Here is a 21799-nt window from a genome sequence, read left to right on the forward strand (position 1 = left end):
AATTTTTTTATTCTACCAGCTAATAAATCATTTAGGTCTTCCTTTACTTTTGTTGAAAGAAGACTTTATAATTACCTCACCCAAAAGATTCATTATGTTATTTTTCATTCCCTTTTTAATTATCATCACTGATCATTTATTTTTAATTTATTTATTTATTGCTAGGGATGCATGCCTGAAATCCCAGCACCTTGGGAGGTTAGGCAGGAGGAGAACAAGTTCAAAGTCAGCCTTAGCAACTTAGTGAGGCCCTAAGCAACTTTGTGAGACCCTGTCAAATTGAAAAGTAAAAAAGAACTGGGGATCTAACTCATTGGTTAAGCACCACTGGGTTCAATTTTCTGATACTAATACAAACAAACAAACAAAAAAAAAACCAAAAAGAATAAAGAAAGAGAAAAATTTTATTTATTTATTTATTTGTTGGTACTGGAGATTGAACCAAGGGCCACTTTATCACCCCCAGCCTATTTATTTATTTATTTATTGTTAGTTAGTTATTTTTGTGGTGCTAGGGATCAAACTCAGGGCTTTATGCACGATAGGCAAGTGCTGTACCAGGGAGCTAAATTCTCAACCTTGTTGTCTCTCTGGTATAATATCACAGAGGAGTTTTTATACAGCAGGACAGTGAACCATAGTTAAAATTCAGAATGGGTGAAAAGCCTTTCTTTTACTAAGTAGGAGAAAAGTGATATTGAAAGGGAAGGCAATGAAAGAGAATCTGTACACAGACACACCTTTGTTTTAGGAAAGAATATTTATGAAAGTTGAGGCTCTAGAAGTTTATTCCTTTAAAGCATTTCCCTATGAATCCATTGAAAACCTCTGCATACCCACAGGGGTACAGTACCTCATTCTGAAGACCACTGCTTTCCAGTGGTATTACTAGGATGCCCTGATGGATAACAAAATTGAATGAATTTGAAATTTTAAAGGAGGAATAAAATGAAAAAATAACAGTATGTTATACTTGGTAAGGTTAATTATAGCCACACAAAGTTTTTTGTTTTAGTTACATATATGTATGTATGAGGTTATGATATAAAATATAAGTAAAATAAATTTCTTGCCGCAAATTGTGTTTAGGGAGTTGGAAAGCCATTGTGTTGTAGCATGGGAGGTTTTTAGACCCCAAAGATTTAGCCTAGACTTAGAAAGACTTACTGGCTGTGTTACAGGGTGGGGTTCCATCTTCTCATTACTTGCAGTAGGGTTATTTCCTGTTTTATATAGTTCCTTCATAGGCTGATTATGACATGGGAAACCTGATGTTCATGTTTAGACACATAGGCATGATAGTACTCTGCAAGAAACTGGAGGTTGGGATGAATGAGATATGATTTCTGTTAAGAAAGTAGTCTACTAGGATAGATCATACATTTGCACAAAATTGTATCATAATTGTTTGAATACATGTTAAGTGTCATGGGAAATAATTTCTCTCTGGTTCTTTCATATGCTCATGTAACTTTTTATCCCCTTTCTCCTTTTGTTTTTGTGGTACAGGAAATCAGACCCCAGAACTCTCAAGTGCTAGGCAAGTGCTCTACCTTGAGCTATACCCGCAGTTCTTCCTCCCTTTTTGTATTTGTTTACACCCTGAGTTGGCAAGGCCACCACCTTAAATAGTGTGCAGTGGCATGTTCTTTTTAAGATGATGTGTAATATATTTAACGTGTGTGTGTGTGTGTGTGTGTGTGTGTGTGTGTGTAGTCATGGTAGTGTTTATTCTGATGACGGGTTTAAATTCAATATTATACTGGCTAATGTAGTTCCGTTTTTCCTTAACCTCTCACACCATTAACTTTATAGCTTGATTATTCTTTTATAGCTTTTTCTTTCGGTTTTTCTCTATTCATTAATTTGAAGTTAAACTTGCCCACAGTTTTTTTTATTTGTTTTTTGTTTTCCTCTGTTTTCAAATCTATTAGGTCTTCCCTTGTTTTATTATTTTCCTTGAAATTATAAAATTGGCTTTTCTGTGAAATTCTGAAGAAATGAAAATGACTAAGAACCTCTTGTTTCTCAGGAGAATTATCAATTACAGTTTTATATTTCTGAATTGAACAGCTTATAATGAGGGTTAGCTACAAAACATAGTTGGTATGTTAATATTACTTTGACATTTAGACCTAATATGTAATCTTTGGTATACTTTTGTATTTTTACTCTGTGAAGTTCTGATAAATTTAAGCTGGCCATAGAGAGTAAAGTGACTTCATACAAGAATTCAAAAGAAAACTGTGATCCTTTTTGGAAGTTTTTGATGACATTCCTAAAGGCAGTGAACAGTATGTAAGAGGTCATTTCTGATTTAGTTTCCTTCTTGGCTGCTTTCCTATTTCATAATAAAAAATAAAATTTAAAGCTTTTGTCTAAAACAGCAGCTTATATTATTATATTATTATGAAGTCTGAACTCAGTCTTGTGATTGTCAGGTGTTAACTGTATAAGCCACAGTTTTGATATACTCAGCAGTCTTTGTTTTACCTTTCAGCAGACCAGGTCAAGGTAACCTTGAAAGTCCAAACATCACTTTTTCTCTGTAGGTACAGCTTTTGCTTCAGTTTTGTAATAGCTTGCATTTTTGTGTAATGCACATGCATTTATTTGAGTAGCTGAGATATAAATACAAACAGCAATAAGGAATGCTAGTGAAAGAAATTACTACTTTTGACTTCTCTTCCTGCCTATCTTTGTCTTATACGCTTCCCCCCTCCCCAACTGACTTCAACTGGGAATGTTACACATTTTGCGAAAATTTTGTTGGTTTTCTGTTGAATTTGAAAAAAAAACTTTTCTGTTTTGGCTTTGTTCCTTTAAGAAATACAAAGCTTGGCACTGCAGCAATGTTTGTGCTTTGGAAATCCTTAGTATTGAGCTTTGAGTAAGAGGCTCTTATATGAAACACCAAACAAAATGAAAGGCCATACAGTTCTAAGTTTGAAAGAAAATAGTAGAAATGAAGCTCATGTCAGTCATCAGGAGACATTGAAGTTTTCTAGTGGTATTCAAAAGGACTTTATTCATGGTTATAATTTATATAGAATTCTGAAACTAGCTAACCAGAATTTTAATAGTGAAAAGCCAAGTTTAAGAAGCTATTTATGGTACACATGCAATAAATGCACTTAGATATGGAAATGAAATTAGCATATAAAACATAATAAAAACCATCTGAGAAAAAGAGGTAAATTTAAAAACCTCCAATGTTTAGAAATAGTAGAAACAAAATGTAGAAATTGAAAATTAGGTTAATAAATGGTTTAAACTGCAGGCAAGACACTTTTTTAGTGAATTAAAAAATAGTATTAAGGAAGTTGAGTGTAGTGGTGTACATCTGTAATCCTAGCAACTCTGGAGGCTGAAGCAGGAGTATCACAAACTGGAGGCCAGCCTGGGCAATTTAGTGAGAACTCTGTTTCAAAATAAATAAATAGAAAGGGTGGGGGATGTAGCTCAGTGGTAAAGTGCCCTTGGGTTCAATCCTCATTACCAAAAGAAAGAAAACAGTAGTGAGGAGTTATCCTTTCTAGTGAGACAAAAAGATGGAAATATCAAAGAAAGTATTAAAGATGTAGAAGATGAATTGAGTCTACAACACACATTTAAAAATTTTTTTTTAGTTTGTAGATGGACATATACCTTTATTTTATTTATTTACTTTTATGTGATGCTGAGGATTGAACCCAGTAGCTACGTGTGCTAGGCAAGCACTATATCACTGAGCTACAACCCCAGCCCCTACAACACACATTTAAACTATATTTCTTTCTTCCTTCCTTTTTGTGATGCTGTTGGTTGAACTCAGGACCTTGTGCATGTTAGCAAGTGCTAAACCACTGTATTCCACCCTTAGCCCCTAAACTCTGAAGTCTGAAGAATTCTAGGAGAAGAGAATGAAAGGCATAGTAGAGAGTATTTTAGAGATAATAGCTGAAATTTTATAAATGTTAAAGAAATAGGAGTCCTCAGCTTTAATACTTAATGTTATGCAAGGTAAGTTACAATAAATTTGTACCTTGACACATCTAAAACTATGTCAAGAATGAAAAATAAAGGGACTGGGATTGTGGCTCTGTGGTAGAATGCTTGCTTGCCTAGCATGTGTGAGGCACAGGGTTTGATTCTTAGCACCACATAAAAATGAATAAATAAAATAAAGGTATTGTGTCCATTTACTGCTAAAAAATAAAAATAAAAAAAAAAAGAATGAAAAAATAGATCTGAGCATGTGGGTGCATGCCTGTAATCCCAGCAACTGGGAAAGCCGAGGTGGGAAGATTATAAATTTGAGGCCAGCCTCTCAATTTAGTGAGACCCTAAGTAACTTAGTGAGACCATGTCTCAAAATAAAAAGAGCTTGGGATATCACTCAGTGTCAAAGCATCCCTAGGTTCAATCCCCAGTATTTAAAAAAAAAAAAAAAAAAAAAAAAAAAAAAAAAGAAAAGAAAGAAGAAACATACTGATAGGAGATACCATATAAACACAATAGTTACCAGAAGACAATGAAATAAGACTTTCAAAGTGCATGGAAAAACATTGTCAACCTAAAATTTTGTATTCAACTGAATTATTCAAGAGTGAGGGCAAATACATATTTCCGGCATTTAAAAGCTAAGAGCCTTTATTACCTACAGAAATAGTAGATACGTGTTTTTGAGAAGAGAAACAAACACTGAGGGAATGTGTAGGATATGGGAGACAATACAAAACACAGAAATTGGTAAATACAACTACTAAACAACACCAAAAAAAGTTCTAATTCTCTTTTTTCTTAAAGGGAAATGTAAAAGCAGGCAATAATAAGATTAATGGTTTACCAAAAAATTCTTATGGGTATAGCTCAGTGGTAGAGTGCCTGTTTAGAATGTGTGAAACCCTGGGTTCAATCTCCAGCAGTGTAATACAAAAATAAAAAATCATTGAAGGAATAAAGGGGGCTACTTCATAATAAAAGAAAAAATCTACCAAAGGACTGTAATATTTATGAAATTTTAAGCTCCTAACAAAAAGTTTTGACACTTCATAGGAAACAAAAGGTGATAAAATTACAAGAAAAATCGATAAATGCACACATGGAAGATATTTAACAGTTGTTAGATCAAGATCAAATAAGGTGCTGGGCCTGGTAACCCATGCCTGTAATCCCAGTGGCTTGGGAGGCTGAGGCAGGAGATTACAAATTCAAAGCCAGCCTCAGCAATTTAGCAAGGCCCTAGCAGCTTGGCAAGATTCTGTCTCAAAATAAAAAATAAAAAGTGTTGGGATGTGGATTAGTGGTTGAGCGCCCCTGGGTTCAATCCCCAGTGTCAAAAAAAAAAAAAAAAAAAAAAAAAGACATATAAGAGATTGAAAAATAAATGATCTAAGCATTCAACTCCAGAACCTAGAATGAAACCCCCAAAAGTGGAAAGTAACTATAGAAATAAATGAAATAGAAAGTGACAGTTAAGATGCTCAATAAAATGAAAAGCCTGTCTTCTAGAAGGAATTAATAAAAAGACATAATTATTGGTTTAATAGAGATATAAAAGAAAAAGTGTATTGTTTGTATCTATACTCCAAAATTTGGAAATTTAGATAGAATGAATAATTTCCCAGGAAAGTTGAGTTACCCAGATTACCCCAGTTAGAAAACGTGAATAAACCAATAACCTTAGAAGAAACTGAATCAATAAAATAGAATTCTCTTTTATGAAAGATGCCACGGGCTTATGAACTTTTGTAGGAAGATTTTGTGTCTCAGTCTTTTATACACTGGGTCAGACAGAGAAAAGAAAGAGCACACCTGTAATACAGTGACTTGGCAGGCTAAGGCAGAAGGATTGTGAGTTCAAAGCCAGCCTCAGCAAAAGTGAGGTGCTAAGCATTGAGACACTGTCTCTGAAAAAATACAAAATAGGGCTGGGGGTGTTGCCCAATGGTTGAGTGCCCCCGAGTTTAATCCCCAGTACCAAAAAAAAAAAAAAACAAAAAACAAAAAAAAAAAAAAAAAAAAAAAAAAGAAAGAAAAGAAAAGAAAAGAAAAAAAAAAAGAAAGAAAAAAGAAAAAGAGAGAAGGAGCTATACAGTTTATTTTATGGGATTACTATGACCTCAGTGCCTAAACAAGAAGCACTAATAACTACTGTAACAGACCAATGTCACTTATGATCATAGAGCTTAAAATCTTAAATAAAATTAATGTTAGTAGAGTGTTAAAAAACAGTATACCACTAGAAGTGCTTACTATGAATGCAAAAATAATTTACCATTGAACATCTATTGATATAACTCACTACATTAACTGATTAGTGAATTCCCTTGGATTTCAAGGACAAAAGACTATTTGAGAATAGTTAATAGTTTCACTTCTTATGACTTCTTTTCCAATCTGGATTCCTTTTATTTATTTCTTTTTCCTTTCCCCACTTTGGTCTAATGGTCCTGAACAGAACCTCAATTCAGTGCTCAAAGAGGTGATAAGAGTGAACATCACTGTTCTGTTCCAGATTTTAGGAGGAAAGCATTCAGACTGTAAACATCATGGGTGATATTAGCAGTGAGTTTTTGTAGATAGGCATTATCAGGTTGACAGTTTCCTACTATTCCTGGTTTAGTATTTTTATAATGAAAGGTTGTTGAATCTTGTAAAATACTTTGTCTATTGGAATGATTATGTAGTTTTAGTTTTTTTATCCTATTGATGTGGTTTATCACATTGATTTTTAAGTGCTGAAACATCCTTGCATTCCTGGGATATATCTCATTTGGTTATGCTGTCATTCTTTTTATGCATTGCTGAATTTGATTTCTTGATACTTTGTTGAGGATTTCTGCATCCATATTCCTAAGAAATATTGTTCTAGGTTTCTTGGTTCTAAAGTCTTTTTTTGGTTTTGGTAGGATAATACTAACCTCACAAAATGTTCCCCTAATCTATAGTTTTCCATAGTTTTAGAAAGTAATGGTGTTAGTTCTGCCTTCATATTCAGTAATATAAATTACATTAAATAATATGTCATTATACACTAATAATGCTGAAAATTCTTTAAAAATGTTATCTCCTCTTGGGGGAAAAAAACTCTCTTTAACTTTCTAATTTTATGATTAATTTCTTTTTATTTTAGTGCACTGATTAGGAAGACTTCTGATAAAATAATGAATTAAAGAATTGATAACAGGCTTTCTTGTTTCACCTGGAGATATGATATATATGTTATAGGTTTCTAAAACAAACATTGTCACAGGGTAAGACAATCCCCCTTCAGTTACTAGTTTAGAGTTTCCACTACTAAGGAATGTTAAATTTTATTGATTGTCTTTTTCTGTTTTTTTGTTTTCAAAAGGATCAACACAAATAATGTACTTAATAAATGTAGCAAAATAAGTTCAAAACTTGTACTCCAAAAATTTTAAAACATTATTGAGTTAAAGGAAATTTGCATAAATGGAAAGACATCCCATGTTCATGGATCAGAGGACTTAATATTATTATGAGGCATTATTCCCCAAATTGATCTACAGATTCAGTGCATTTTCTTTCAATATCCCACGTGGTGTCTTTGTAGAAACTGACCAACTGATCCTAAAATCTTTGTGGAAATTCTAGAGATATAGAATAGTTACAAAAATCTTTTAAAAAAGAACAAACTGCAGCTGTGCGGACCCTCGCCCGCCGCCAAAATGTCTGCAAGCGCCCCTGCAGGTTCCAGTGCTGCCACTGGCGGCAGTTGGAGAATTCAGCAGACACAGAACCAAGTGGATGAGGTTGTGGACATAATGAGAGTCAATGTGGACAAGGAGTTAGAAAGAGACCAGAAGCTCTCTGAGCTAGATGACCGTGCAGATGCATTGCAGGCAGGAGCTTCTCAATTTGAGACAAGTGCTGCCAAGTTGAAGAGAAAATATTGGTGGAAGAATTGCAAGATGTGGGCAATAGGGATCAGCATTCTGGTCATTATCGTTGTCATCATCATTGTATGGAGTGTCTCTTAATGAAGAACTGGTGAAACTCAAGCCTGCTGTCCAGGAAACCTCTTCAAGACTTTTGACTTAGAACCTGCTATATTATCCAGCTTACCTACTTTATTTGCAAAATGATTATTTTTGTTAGTTCATGTAAAGTTTGGTTTCTAGGCTGTGTGCCCTTGTTTTTTAATACGCACTCCAAACCAGAGGACCAGCCCACCCACGCTTTGCACAGTGCCTTCACAGATCTACCTATGAGCAATAGGGGACATCTGGACTCCAGAGGGCTGTAATCTAGACTTAATGTTATCACTCATTCATTGTCATTGACTCCAGATAAGGGAATCCATTGCAAGTTCACTATCCTGGTCATTTGACATTATCTTTAGAGCCACATTTAAACCTTAGGGTAATCAGATTTCCAACTTGTGCCTTCCAGGAAGAACACTACTGCCTAATCTGATCTGTGACAATAACAGGCTGTGCCTTATTTTGATACTTTCCTGGTTCTCTGTAAGCCCTCTTCTTTTCGTAAGCACTACTGACTCTTGCTATATTTAAAATAAGATACTGATAAAGAATTTTTTTTCTTTTGTTAGATATGAAGATGCTTACTTTCTTGTTATTGTTATATATCACTTGCTAAAATATTAATCAGAAATAACACCTTTAAAAAGTTTTTTATAGAAGTATCAACATGACCAAAGTTCCTAGTTTGCCAAAAAGTTAAGTATGAATAAATTGTCTTTACATCCGTCCCTGACAGATAAATTCAGAAAAGTGCCAAATGGGACTCAAGGTGCCCTTAAAAAGGAAAATGGTAGTGTTGTGTGTGAACCTTCTGTATCCTAAGAAGTCTGCCGTGCCTCTGAAATGCTAGCCCATTCCTTCTGATCTGGCATTTTTCATTGGGGTTGAGGTTGGAGCTAGACTCTCATCGTTTGATCTCTTACCAGCAGACAGTGTTTTCCCAGCATTTTGGAGATCATCAGCTGTGGGCTCCAGTGTCTTTCTGATAATTACTTGAGCAACAATTTTGTGACCCTTAAGTAAGACCATCTCTGAAGATGATCATTACTTAGCCCAGTCCTCAGAGGTGATAGTTTTTTGAAGTTTGTTTCCTATTTTTATTCATATTCTGCTTCCTAAATCAGTCGTGTAAATTATGCTTGTGATGAGGCATTGGTCATGGGTGGTGACTCTTCACAGAGGATAGCTAACCGAGATGCCTGCTCTCTTCAGTGGCAAACTGCATAGGATGCTGCTGTGTAAATAGCTGTTCCCATCTGAGATACTTTGTTATGTGCATGAGACTTTTAACATCAGAGTATGTGGCTCAAAGGTGGGAATTCCAGTGTGAATGAAGGCAGGGAAGGAGGCACCGAGAGAGAAGCAGGTGAGCTTCATTGCTCTGTGGCCCACTGTTACTAAACTGCTTGTTCACAGGCTCGTATGACTTCAAAGCAGCAACAGCTGAGCTGCACCAGAAAATGGTTCCGTTTCTTTAATATCTATTTCCCTGATATTGCTGAGATGAGTTAATGTTGGAGACATGCCTTGCAGTATGCCCAGCTGTGAGAAAGCAGCTGTTGGCTTGGAGACATCAGCACACCCTCCCCACGGGATCCCTGGCCAGGTCTGACTCAATCCTTGGTGCTCACTCCTTGGTGCTCGCTCCTCGGCATCAATACTCGGTCCCACGTAACCCACAGGCTCCTGCATTCATCCAGGAATACCTCGCTTGTATTCATGCATTTAGCTGGGAACTCACCCACTCTAATGACCTCAATAAAGTGTTTATAAACATGAAAAAAAAAAAAAAAGAACAAACTGAATTTTCATGTTTTATGACTTCAAGACTTACTACAAAGCAACAATAATCAAGAAACTGTACCACTGGTATAAGGAGAGACATAAATCCGTGGAATAGAATTGAGAATCCAGAAATAAATCCTTATCTATACATCAGTTGCTTTTCTGCCAGATGCAAAACAATTCAGTGAGACAAAGATTTGTCTTTGTGCTTACGTTTGGATACCTACATGCAAAAGAATGAAGTTGAACTTCTATCATCTACAATAATTAACAAATAATTAATTAACAGTAATTAATGCAAAATGCATAAAGACACATGTAAAAATTGAACTATCAACTCTTAGAAGAAAATAGAGGTAAATCTTTGTGATCTTAGATTACGCAATTATATTTTGACTAGAAGTGGGAACAACCAAAGAAAAATCAGAATAAATCAGAATTCATCCAAATTAAAAACAAACAAACAAACAAACAAACAAAAAACCCTCTTGTGCTTTCAAGGACACCATCAAGAAAGTGAAAAGAAAATGTACAAATGGCCAGTAGACATATGGTAAGGTACTCAAAAGTCATCAGAAAAACACAAAAATTACAAGAGCCAGACATGGTAGCTCATTCCTGTAATCGCAGTGACTCAGAATAGTGAGGCAGGATTGCAATTTCAAGGACAGCCTCAGCAATTAGCCAGACCCTGCCTTAATATTTAAAAAAGGGGTGAGGGCAGGTTACTGCAATTGTAACTCAGTGGTGGTGTACCCCTGACACTAACCACCAGTTCTGGGGAAAATATTTACAGCCAGGTGCAGTGGTGCATGCCAGCAATTTGTGAGGCTAAGGCAGGAGAACTGTAAGTTTGAAGCCAGCCTCCATAATTTAGTGAGACCTTGTCTTTAAAAAAAAAAAAAAAAAGAAAGAAAAAAAAAAAAAAGGACTGGAATTGTGACTTAGTGCTTAACAGTATAGCAGAGGGGGAAAAAACAACAAAAAATGTTGTAGTGGGATTGAACTTAGAGCCTTGTGCATACTAGTCAAGTGAGCCACATCCCTGCCCTCTTAAAATTTTGTTTTGAAACAGAGTCCCACTCAGTTGCCCAACCTGGCCTAGAAGTTTGGATCCTTCTGTCTCAGCCCTCTGAGTAGCTAGAATTACAGACATGTGCCATTGTGCCCAGCTCCTAACATTAGATCTTTTTTTTTTTAATGGAATGCCTCATTAAATTTGCCTGTCATCCTTGTACAGGGGCCATGCTCATCTTCTCTATATTGTTCCAACTTTAGTATGTGTTCTACCAAAGTGAGAAGTTATTTTCTATTTTTTAAATTAGTGCATTATGATTATACATAACTGCAATTCATTGCTACATATTCATACATGCACACAGTATAATGGTATAATTTGGTTAATATCTCTTCCCAGTAATAACATAATTCTTTATGATGAGAAACTTGAAACTTTCCCACCAAAATCAGGAGCAAGAAGCTCACCATTGATTTTTACTTAACATGAAGATAATACCTTTATGTATTTTTGCATAAAATTTATAAGTTTACATATTATAGAAAACATCTGTAAATACACAAAAGTTGATCAAATATGCATTTCAATAATAATAAAACAACTTTAAATACTGTTTTATATCCTGGTTTCTTTTTTTTGTTTTATTGTAAACAAATGAGATACATGTTGTTTTCTCTGTACATGGAGTAAAGGCATACCATTTGTGTAATCATAAATTTACATAGGGTAATGGTGTTTGATTCATTCTCTTATTTTTGTCCCTTCCCCCCACCCCTCCCACCCCTCTTTTCCCTCTATATAGTCCTTCCTTCCTCCATTTTTGCCCCCCCACCCCCCATTATGTGTCATCATCTGCTTATCAGTGAGATCATTCCTTCTTTGGTTTCTTGAGATTGGCTTATCTCACTTAGCATGATATTCTGTAATTTCATCCATTTGCCTGAAAATGCCATAATTTTATTCTTTATGGCTAAGTAATATTCCATTGTGTGTGTGTGTATATATATAAAATATATACCACAGTTTCATTATCCATTCATCAGTTGAAGGACATCTAGGTTGGTTCCACAATCTGGCTATTGTGAATTGAGGAGCTATGAATATTGATGTGGCTGCATCTCTGTAGTATGCTGATTTTAAGTACTTTGGGTATAAACGAAGAAGTGGGATAGCTGGGTCAAATGGTGTTTCCATTCCAAGCTTTCTAAGGATTCTCCACACTGCTTTCCAGTGTGGCTGCACTAATTTGCAACCCCACCAGCAATGTATGAGGGTACCTTTATCCTCACATCCTCGCCAACACCTATTGTTGCTTGTATTCTAATTGGGGTGAGATGGAATCTTAGGGTAGTTTTGATTTGCATTTCTCTTATTACTAGAGATGTTGAACATTTTTTCAAATATCTATTGATTGCTTGTAGATCTTCTGTGAAGTGTCTGTTCATATCCTTAGCCCATTTGTTGATTGGGTTATTTGTATTCTTGGTGTAGAGTTTTTTGAGTTCTTTATAGATTCTGGAAATCAGTGCTCTATCTAAAATATGAGTGGCAAAGATTTTTCACCCACTCTGTAGGTTCTCTCTTCACATTGCTGATAGTTTCCATTGCTGAGAGAAAGCTTTTTAGTTTGAATCTATCCCAGTTGTTGATTCTTGCTTTTATTTCTTGTGCTTTGGGAGTTCTGTTAAGGAAGTCTGATCCTAGGCCGACATGTTAAAGACTAGGACCTACTTTTTCTTCTATAAGATGCAGGGTCTCTGGTCTGATTCCGAGGTCCTTGATCCATTTTGAGTTGAGTTTTGTGCAGGGTGAAAGATAGGGGTTTAGTTTCGTTCTGTTGCATATGGCTTTCCAGTTTTCCCAGCACCATTTGTTGAAGAGGCTATCTTTTCTCCATTGCATATTTTTGGCCCCTTTGTCTAGTATGAGAAAATTGTATTTATTTGGGTTTGTGTCCGTGTCCTTTATTCTGTACCATTGTTCTATCTGTCTATTTTGCTACCAATTCCATGCCGTTTTTGTTACTATTGCTTTGTAGTATAGTTGAAGTTCTGGTATTGTGATACCACCTGCTTCACTCTTCCTGCTAAGGATTTTTTTAGCTATTCTGGGTCTTCTATTTTTCCAAATCAATTTCATGATTGCTTGCTCTATTTCTGTAAGGTACATCATTGGGATTTTAATTGGAATTGCATTAAATCTGTATAGTACTTTTGGTAGTATGGCCATTTTGACAATATTAATTCTGCCTATCCTATAACATAGGAGATCTTTCCATCTTCTAAGGTTTTCTTTAATTTCTTTCCTTAGTGTTCTGTAGTTCTCATTGTAGAGGTCTTTCACCTCTTTTGTTAGATTGATTCCCAAGTATTTTATTTTTTTCGATGCTATTGTGAATGGGGTAGTTTTCCTAACTTCTCTTTCTGAAGATTCATCAATGTATAAAAATGCATTAGATTTATGAACATTGATCTTGAGCATTGATCTTGTAACCTGCTACTTTACTGAATTCACTTATAAGTTCTAAAGTTTTCTGGTGGAATTTCCCAGTTCCTCTAAATATATAATCATGTCATCAGCAAACAGTGATAGTTTGAGTTCTTCTTTTCCTATTCATATCCCTTTAATTTCCTTGGTCTGTCTAATTGCTCTGGCTAGAGTTTTGAGGACAGTGTTGAATAGAAGTGGTGAAAGAGGGCATCCCTGCCTTGTTCCAGTTTTTAGGGGGAATGCTTTCAGTTTTTCACCATTTAGAATGATATTAGCCATGGGCTTAGCATAGATGGCCCTTACAGTGTTAAGGAATGTTCCCACTATCCCTATTTTTTTCTAGTGTTTTGAGCATGAAGGGATGCTGTATTTTATCAAATGCTTTTTCTGCATCTATTGAAATAATCATGTGAGTCTTAACTTTTAGTCTGTTGATGTGGTGAATGACATTTATTGATTTCCGGATGTTGAACCAACCTTGCATCCCTGGGATAAAACCCACTTGATTGTGGTGCACTATCTTTTTAATATATTTTTTTATGCGATTTGCTAATATTTTGTTGAGAATTTTTGTGTCAATGTTCATTAAGGATATTGGTCTGAAATTTTCTTTCCTCGATGTGTCTCTGTCTGGTTTAGGTATCAGTGTGATATTGGCTTCATAGAATGAGTTTGGGAGGGTTCCCTCCTCTTCTATTTCACGGAATACTTTGAAAAGTATTAGAATGAGCTCTTCTTTAAATGTTTTGTAGAACTCAACTGAGAACCCATCTGGTCCCGGACTTTTTTTTTGTTGGTAGGCTTTTGATTACTTCTTCTATTTGATTACTTGAAATTGATCTATTTAAGTTGTGTATGTCCTCCTTGTTCAGTTTAGGTAATTCATATTTCTCTAGAAACCTGTTGATGTCTTAGAGATTTTCTGTTTTGTTGGAGTATAGATTTTCAAAATAGCTTCTAATTATGTTTTGTATTTCACTTGTGTCTGTTGTGATATTTCCTTGTTCATTCCGAATTTTAGTAATTTGAGTTTTCTCTCTCTTTCTCTTTGTTAGTGTGGCTAAGGTTTTATCAATTTTGTTTATTTTTTCAAAGAACCAACTATTTATTTTGTTGATTTTTTTCTATTGTTTCTTTTGTTTCAATTTTATTGATTTCAGCTCTGATTTAACTATTTCCTGTCTTCTACTACTTTTGGTGTTGGTCTGTTCTTCTTTTTCTAGGGCTTTGAGCTGTAGTGTTAAGTCCTTTGTTTTTTGCTTCTTTTGTTGAATATGCTCCATGAAATAAATCTTTAAGTACTGCTTTCATAGTGTCCCAGAGATTTTGATATGATGTCTTTGTTCTTGTTTACTTCTAAGAATTTTTTTTATTTCTCTCCTGATGTCTTCTGTTGTCCATTCATCATATAATAGTGTATTATTTAATATCCATGTGTTGGAGAAGTGTCTTTTTTATTCTCTCATTTATTTCTAATTTCAATCCATTATGATCTGATCGAATACAAGGTAGTATCTGTATCTTCTTGTATTTGCTAACATTAGATTTGTGGCATAAAATTTGGTCTATTTTAGAGAAGGATCCATGTGCTGCTGAGAAGAAAGTGTATTCGCTCTTTGTTGGATGGTATGTTCTATAAATGTCCGTTAAGTCTAAATTATTGGTTGTGTTATTGAAACCTATGGTTTCTTTATTCAGTTTTGGTTTGGAAGATCTGTCCAGTGGTGAGAGAGGTGTGTTAAAATTGCCTAGTATTATTGTGTTGTGGTCTGTTTGATTTCTGGAATTGAGAAGGATTTGTTTGATGTACATGGATAAGCCAATGTTTGGGGCATAGATATTTATGATTGTCATGACTTGCTGATTTATGCTTCCCTTAGCAGTATGAAATGTCCTTCTTTATCCCTTCTGACTAGTTTTGGCTTGAAGTCCACATTATCTGAAATGAGGATGGATACTCCATAGCTTTTTTGCTGTGTCCATGTGCATGGTATGTTTTTTCCCATCCTTTCACCTTTAGTCTATGGGTATCTCTTGCAGGCAGCATATTGTTGGATTTTTCTTTTTAATCCAATCTGCCAGTCTATGTCTTTTGATTGATAGTTCAGGCCATTAACATTCAGGTTATCATTGTGATATGATTTGTATTCCCAGTCATTTGACTCATTTTTGTTTTTTGACATGATTTGGTTTCTCCTTTATTTGACTGTTTCTTTAGGCTAGTTCCTCCCTTTACTGATTTGCATCTTTGTTTTTCATTTTTTTTCTCATGGAATATTTTGCTGAGAATGTTCTGTAATGCCAGCTTTCTTTTTGTAAATTCTTTGAGCTTTTGTTTATCATGGAAGGATTTTATTTCGTCATCAAATCTGAAGGTAAGTTTTGCTGGGTATAAGATTCTTGGTTGGCATCCATTTTCTTTCAGAACTTGGTAAATGTTGTTCCAGGCCCTTCTTAGCTTTTAGGGTCTGGGTTGAAAAATCTGCTGATATTCTTATTGGTTTCCCCCTGAATGTAATTTGATTCTTTTCTCTCGCGGCCTTTAAAATTCTGTCTTTATTTTGTGTGTTAGGTATTTTCATAATAATGTGCCTTGGTGTGGGTCTGTTGTAATTTTGTATATTTGGAGTCCTATAAGTCTCTTGTACCTGGTTTTCCATTTCATTCTTCAGATTTGGGAAATTTTCTGATATTTCATTGAATAGATTGTTCATTCCTTTTGTGTGTTTCTCTGTGCCTTCCTCAATCCCAATAATTCTTAAATTTGGCCTTTTCATGATATCCCATAATTCTTGTAGATTCTGTTCATGATTTCTTACCATCTTTTCTGTTTGGTCAACTTTCTTTTCAAGATTCAATATTTTGTCTGCAGTATCTGAGGTTCTGTCTTCCAGGTGTTCTATCCTATTGGTTATGCTTTCTATGGAGTTTTTAATTTGGTTTATTGTTTCCTTTATTTCAAGGATTTCTGTTTTTTTTTTTTTATTATCTCTAACTCTTATTGAAATAATCTTTTGCTTCCTGTATTTCCTCTTTTAACTGTCAATTGGTGTGATTATTTAATGCCTGAATTTGCTCTTTCATCTCATCCTTCAGTGCCTGCATTTGCTCTTTCATCTCCTCATTTGCTTCCCTGATCATTTTAATTATGTACATTCTGAACTCCCTTTCTGACATTTCTTCTGCCATGCTATCATTGGGTTTTATTGATATAGCATATAGGTTTGTTTGGGACATTTTCTTCCCTTGTTTTCTCATATTGGCCAGATATCAGTGGGACTCTGAGATATTGCAGATTTCCTCTATTGGCTTATAGTGTCCCTGTAGATTTCCAATAACTCACCTGTTAGCCTTCAGTAGCCTGAATTCTTGGAGGAACTTGATAATGCAGTGCTTCCAAAGAAAGCTGCCCCTAGCCCACTTCTGGGTCCAGGGCTGGGGGCTGGCTTTGTGTGGAAAACCTCTCACTGGGTGGGCCTGCTCTGAGAAGCTGGCTGTGGACCGGGCCTACCGCCGGAGGGAGCCGGACTGCTGGGGAAAGCTTCTTTCTGCCCTGCCCTAGTCCGAGAAGCTGCCTGCAGGCCGGGGCCTGCTGCTGGGTCCAGGGCTAAGGGCTAGCTCTGTGCAGGGATAACCTCTCACTGGGCCGCCCTCTCCAAGAAGCTGACTGTGGACCGGGCCTGAGGGAGCCGGGCTGCTCGGGGAAGTCACTCGCTGCCCTGCTCCAAGAAGCTGCCCACTGTCCTGGCCTGCCACCTGGGCTGAGCTTCGCTCCGTGGGAGTGACTCACCCAGCGGCTCTGTGTTGGTCAGAGTCTCTCAATACTTCCCCTTCTTGAATCCTGAGTTCTGAAATGACGGGTGATGCAGTCACCCTCAGGTCCGCTATCTTGGATCTCACCATTGATTTTTAACATAGTCCTAGCTAATGCAGTAAGATGAGAAAAGGAAATGAAAGGTATATGGATTGGGAAAGAATAATAAAACTGTATTTGTTCATAAATGACATGATTTTCTATGTAGAAAATGCAGAAGAACTGGGTGTGAGGGTTGGGAGTTCAGGAACTAATAAGCAAGTATAGCAAAGGTTCCTTGATATAAAGTTAATTAAGAAAAGTCAGTTACTTTCCTACATACCAGTGTGAACAAATAGAATTTGAAATTAAAAACATTATCATTTACATTAACTTGCAAAATCAAAATGCTCATGTATAATCTAGCAATATGTATAAGATCTGTATGAGTGAAACTCTAAAACCATGATGAAAGAAATCAAAGAACTAGTCATGGTGGCACATGTCGGTAGTTCCAGTTACATGGGAAGTTGAGACAGGAAGATCTCAAGTTTGAGGGCAGCTTTGACAATTTAGCAAGACCTTGTCTCAAAAAGGGCTGGAGTTATGACTCAGTGGTACAGTGATCTTGGATTCCAGTACTGCAAGGGGGTCAAAAAAAAAAAAAAAGAACCAAGTAAATGGAATAATGTCCTATATTTGTGGCTAGGAATACTCAATAGGGTCAAGGGTGAGTTCTTCACAGCCTGCCCTGTATGTAGATTCAGCATAATCCCAATCAGAATCCCAGCATATTATCTTGTAGACACTGACAAATTGATTCAAAAGTTATATATGGCAAGTCAAAAGACCTAGTATAGCCAACTCAGTATTGGAGGTGAATAACAAAGACTAAAGATTGATACTACCTGACTTTAGGACTTTACATAAAGCTACAGTATTATTAGTTAAAGAATAGACAAATAAGTCAATAGAACAGAAAGAGTAGACAGCCTAGAACTATATGCTTGTAAACATAGTTCAACTGATCCTTGACAAAGGAGCAAAAATAGTATTTGGTGAAAAATGGTCTTTTCAGAGGATGCTGGACATCCACATACAAAACAGTGAATATAGATTTAACCCTTAAGCCCTTGACAAAAGTCAACTCAAAATGAATCATAGACCTAAATGTAAAGTTTAAAACTGTAAATCTCTTAGGAGATAACGTGAAAGAAAATCTTGATGACCTTGGATGTGAAGCCAGAGGCACAATTCATGAAGGAAATTGTAAGGTGGACATAATTAAAATTAAAAATTTCTACTCTGTGACTCTATGAGGAGATTGAGACAAGCCACAGACTGGGAGAAGATATTTGAAAAAGATACATATTTGAAAAAGACCAGTGATTGCTAGGAGTGGGAAGAAGGGAGAAATGAATAGGCAAAGCCCAGGATTTTTAGGGCAGTGAAACTATTCAGAAAATAGATACTATAATGATGATACATATCATTATACACTTGTCAAAACCTGTAGAATGTACACCAGGAGTGAACCTTAAATGTAAATGATGGACCATGGGAGATAATTGCCAATGTAGGTTCATTAGGTGTACTATTATACTACTGTAGTGCAGGATATCTAGAGGGGATAAAGTGGTGTGTATATTGGAATATCGGGTGTGTGGGAAATCTTTATACTTATTGCTCAATTTCGCTGTAAATCTAAAGCCGCTCAGAAAAAGTTTATTAATAAGTCTGATAGTTGTCTCAATATATGTGGAGTGCATATGGATGGATCAGGCAGGATTTGTCATGGTGTTTGGTTGATGGAGCTGGCTGGTAGATTCACGAGGTTTATAACTTTGGATATTTGGTAGGGCAGATTCCCCTACATTATTTGAAACTATTATGACCTTTGTTTTTAAACTTATTATGTAAAAATTTAAGTGTAGCTAGGCGAGGTGGCACACACCTGTAATTGCAGCAACTCAGAAGGCTAAGACAGGAGGATCACAGGTTCAAGATCAGCCTCAGCAATGTAGTGAGGCCCTGTCTCAAAAATAAATAAATAAATAAAAAGGGCTGTGGATATGGCTCAGTGGTAAAGCACCCCTGTGTTCAATCTCTAGTACAAAACAAAACGACAAGTACGCAAGAGTAGACAAAGTACTTTAAGTAATGCTGTGTTAGATTAGACAGATTTGGCATGAGAATAGACAAATAGATCATATTTTAGAATGGAGTTCCCCAAATCAGACTCTTGTATGTGGAGATTTGATCCATGACAAAGATGACAATATCAAATTGGGAAAAGACTGGGACAGTGGTTATGGAATAATGAGAACTCACAGGTTGTTGTACTGATAATTTTTAATCCCCGTTTTGTACATGTGGACATTTAGACCAGAGAGTTTAAATAACTTGACCAGGTTTCATTTAGTCAGTGGTGGAAGAGCCTAAATATAGCTTTAAAACTATGACCTTAACCACTGTATCATTAGATAGTTAATAATTTATGTGGTACACAGCATAGTTTAAATTTTATCTCACAAATGGTGTGTCACTTTCTATGTCAACATTTTAAAATCTAAATTCAACTTCTTCACTAGATTACCAGTCTGATAAAGTGACTGCCTCATTAATAGAATGTCTTTTACTTTTTTCCAGAGGATCTGAAGAGGCAAAATGCAGTGTTACAAGCTGCACAGGATGATTTGGGACACCTTCGGACACAGCTGTGGGAAGCTCAAGCAGAGATGGAGAATATTAAGGCTATTGCGACAGTCTCTGAAAATACCAAGCAAGAAGCTATAGATGAAGTGAAAAGGCAGTGGAGGGAAGAAGTTGCTTCACTTCAGGCAGTTATGAAAGGTAAAGACAAAAATCAGTTCTATGGCTTTATAAGATAACTAAATGTTTGTAATTAAGAACATTTTCACATGGTCTGAGTTCATTTCTGACTTTTTATCCTGTCATCTTTAAAGATGTACTATCAGCTAAAAGGGAAATAGGACAGGTGTGGTGGCTTATACCTATAATCCCAGTCACTTAGGAGGCTGAGACAGGAGGATTGAAAGTTTAAGCCTGGGTGATTTAGCAAGACCCTCTCTCAAAATGAAATTAAAAAGAAAGGTATGGTGGTGCACACTTGTAATTCCAGTGACTTGGGAAGGTGAGGCAGAAAGATTGCAAGTTCAAAGCCAGCCTCAGCAACTTAGCAAGACCCTGTCTCAAAATAAAAAGGGCCAGGGATGTAGCTCAGTGGTTAGGTGCCCCTGGGTACAATCTCTGTTACCAAAAAAAAAAAGACTGGGGATGTGGCTCTCTGGTAAAGTGCTTGCTTAGCATATATAAGTCCGTGAGCTCTGTCCCCAGCACTACTTAAAAAAAAAAAAAGGAAGTAAATGGTGTATCATTCTGTCTTTAACAGATTTAATAATAAAGAGTTACAATGAGAGCGTTATAGAGATATTGCATTAAATGAAGACTATAGTTAATTGTTAGGTTTAAAGCAGGGCTTAAATGTGGATTTTATAAGAGTTAGGCATATAATGTCATTGAATAAAGCTGTGTGGGCACAGGGAATGTGATGAACTGGAGAGAGCTGCTATGCAAAAGGCAAAGTGATTATGTACATTTAATAGCTGTAACTAATTATTGCTTTTCTGGTCGAGTGTTGCCATGTTGTTTAGATTTTTAAGAAAAATTTGTATTTACATGTGAAATCTCTACTACAGTCAGAGATAGAATAATCTAAGGGTTAGAATATACTTTATGGGCTTCCAGCCTCTGACATTTGTCTGAAGGAGGTATTGTAGTTTGGTCTCTATCTCCTTTTGGCACTAATATTTAATTGCTTCCCACATTTCCAAGAAGATAAGGATAAAATGAAATAACTTCCCCCTGAATCTTTGGGATTATAGAATTAGTTAACATGATAAGTGTGATTCCTGCAGCACCTTCACATTTATATGTCATTTTTCCCTCAGCGTTCTTTGTGAGAAGACAAGCCCTTCTGAATCTATATTATTAAATAAGGATTACTCTAGGCATCCATTAGCAATCTGGTATAGTGGTTTCCCCAAAGAGGAGTTCATTTTTCTCACAGAAGTTCAGCTGCAGGTAATCTAGGGCTGGTTAAAATGGTCCTATGATGTCACCACTGTCCCTAGCTTCTGCAGTCCATCTGTTGCTTCATCCTTGCATGTGGTTTTCAACTTTGTCTTTGCCTCATAGCTCACAAATGGTTGCTTCTCCTCCAGTCTACATCAGAAGAGCAAGTTTTCAAGAAACAACCAACATGTACTCCCCTAATACTTCTTTTGATACAGTCACCCATAATTACAAGGAAACTGTAAAGTATAGTTTCTGTTTTTATTTTCTGTGGTATGGAAATCCAACCCAGGGCCTCATGCATGTGAAACAAGCACTGAACTACACCCTTAGCATGAAAATGTTTATTTTTTTGTGTGGGTGCTGGGGATTGAACCCAGGGTCACTTAATCACTGAACCACATCCCAGTACTTTTTTTTTTTTTTTTTTTTTTTGAGACAGGATCTTGCTAAGTTACTTAAGACCTTGCTAAGTTGCTGAGGATAGCCTCAAATTTGAGATCCTCCTCCCTCAGCCTCCAGCACCACTGGAATTATAGGGTGTGCCACCACACCCAGCTTGAAAATGTAGATTTTAAATTGGGCACATTGACTTCCTAACTAAAACTTTGATTTTATTAGTAAAGAAGA

General features: G+C 36.1%; 2 protein-coding genes across 3 annotated transcripts in view; both read left to right on the plus strand.

The window, feature by feature from the left end:
• RABEP1 (rabaptin, RAB GTPase binding effector protein 1) overlaps positions 1 to 21799 on the plus strand; it is a 138655-nt gene that overhangs the window by 56827 nt on the left and 60029 nt on the right. For both annotated transcript variants that reach the window (XM_079132431.1, XM_079132432.1), the window contains exon 3: positions 19724 to 19927. In XM_079132431.1, the coding sequence (XP_078988557.1) occupies positions 19724 to 19927 (204 nt within the window). The remainder of the gene's footprint in view (positions 1 to 19723; positions 19928 to 21799) is intronic.
• Positions 7648 to 9765, plus strand: LOC306657518 (vesicle-associated membrane protein 3-like). Its single transcript, XM_079133609.1, has one exon. It carries the CDS (start codon positions 7674 to 7676, stop codon positions 7983 to 7985), a length of 312 nt encoding a protein of 103 aa, XP_078989735.1. The 5' UTR covers positions 7648 to 7673; the 3' UTR covers positions 7986 to 9765.

Source organism: Sciurus vulgaris, assembly GCF_902686455.1.
Source record: "Sciurus vulgaris genome assembly, chromosome: 3".
In the NCBI taxonomy this organism is placed as follows: Eukaryota; Metazoa; Chordata; class Mammalia; order Rodentia; family Sciuridae; genus Sciurus; species Sciurus vulgaris.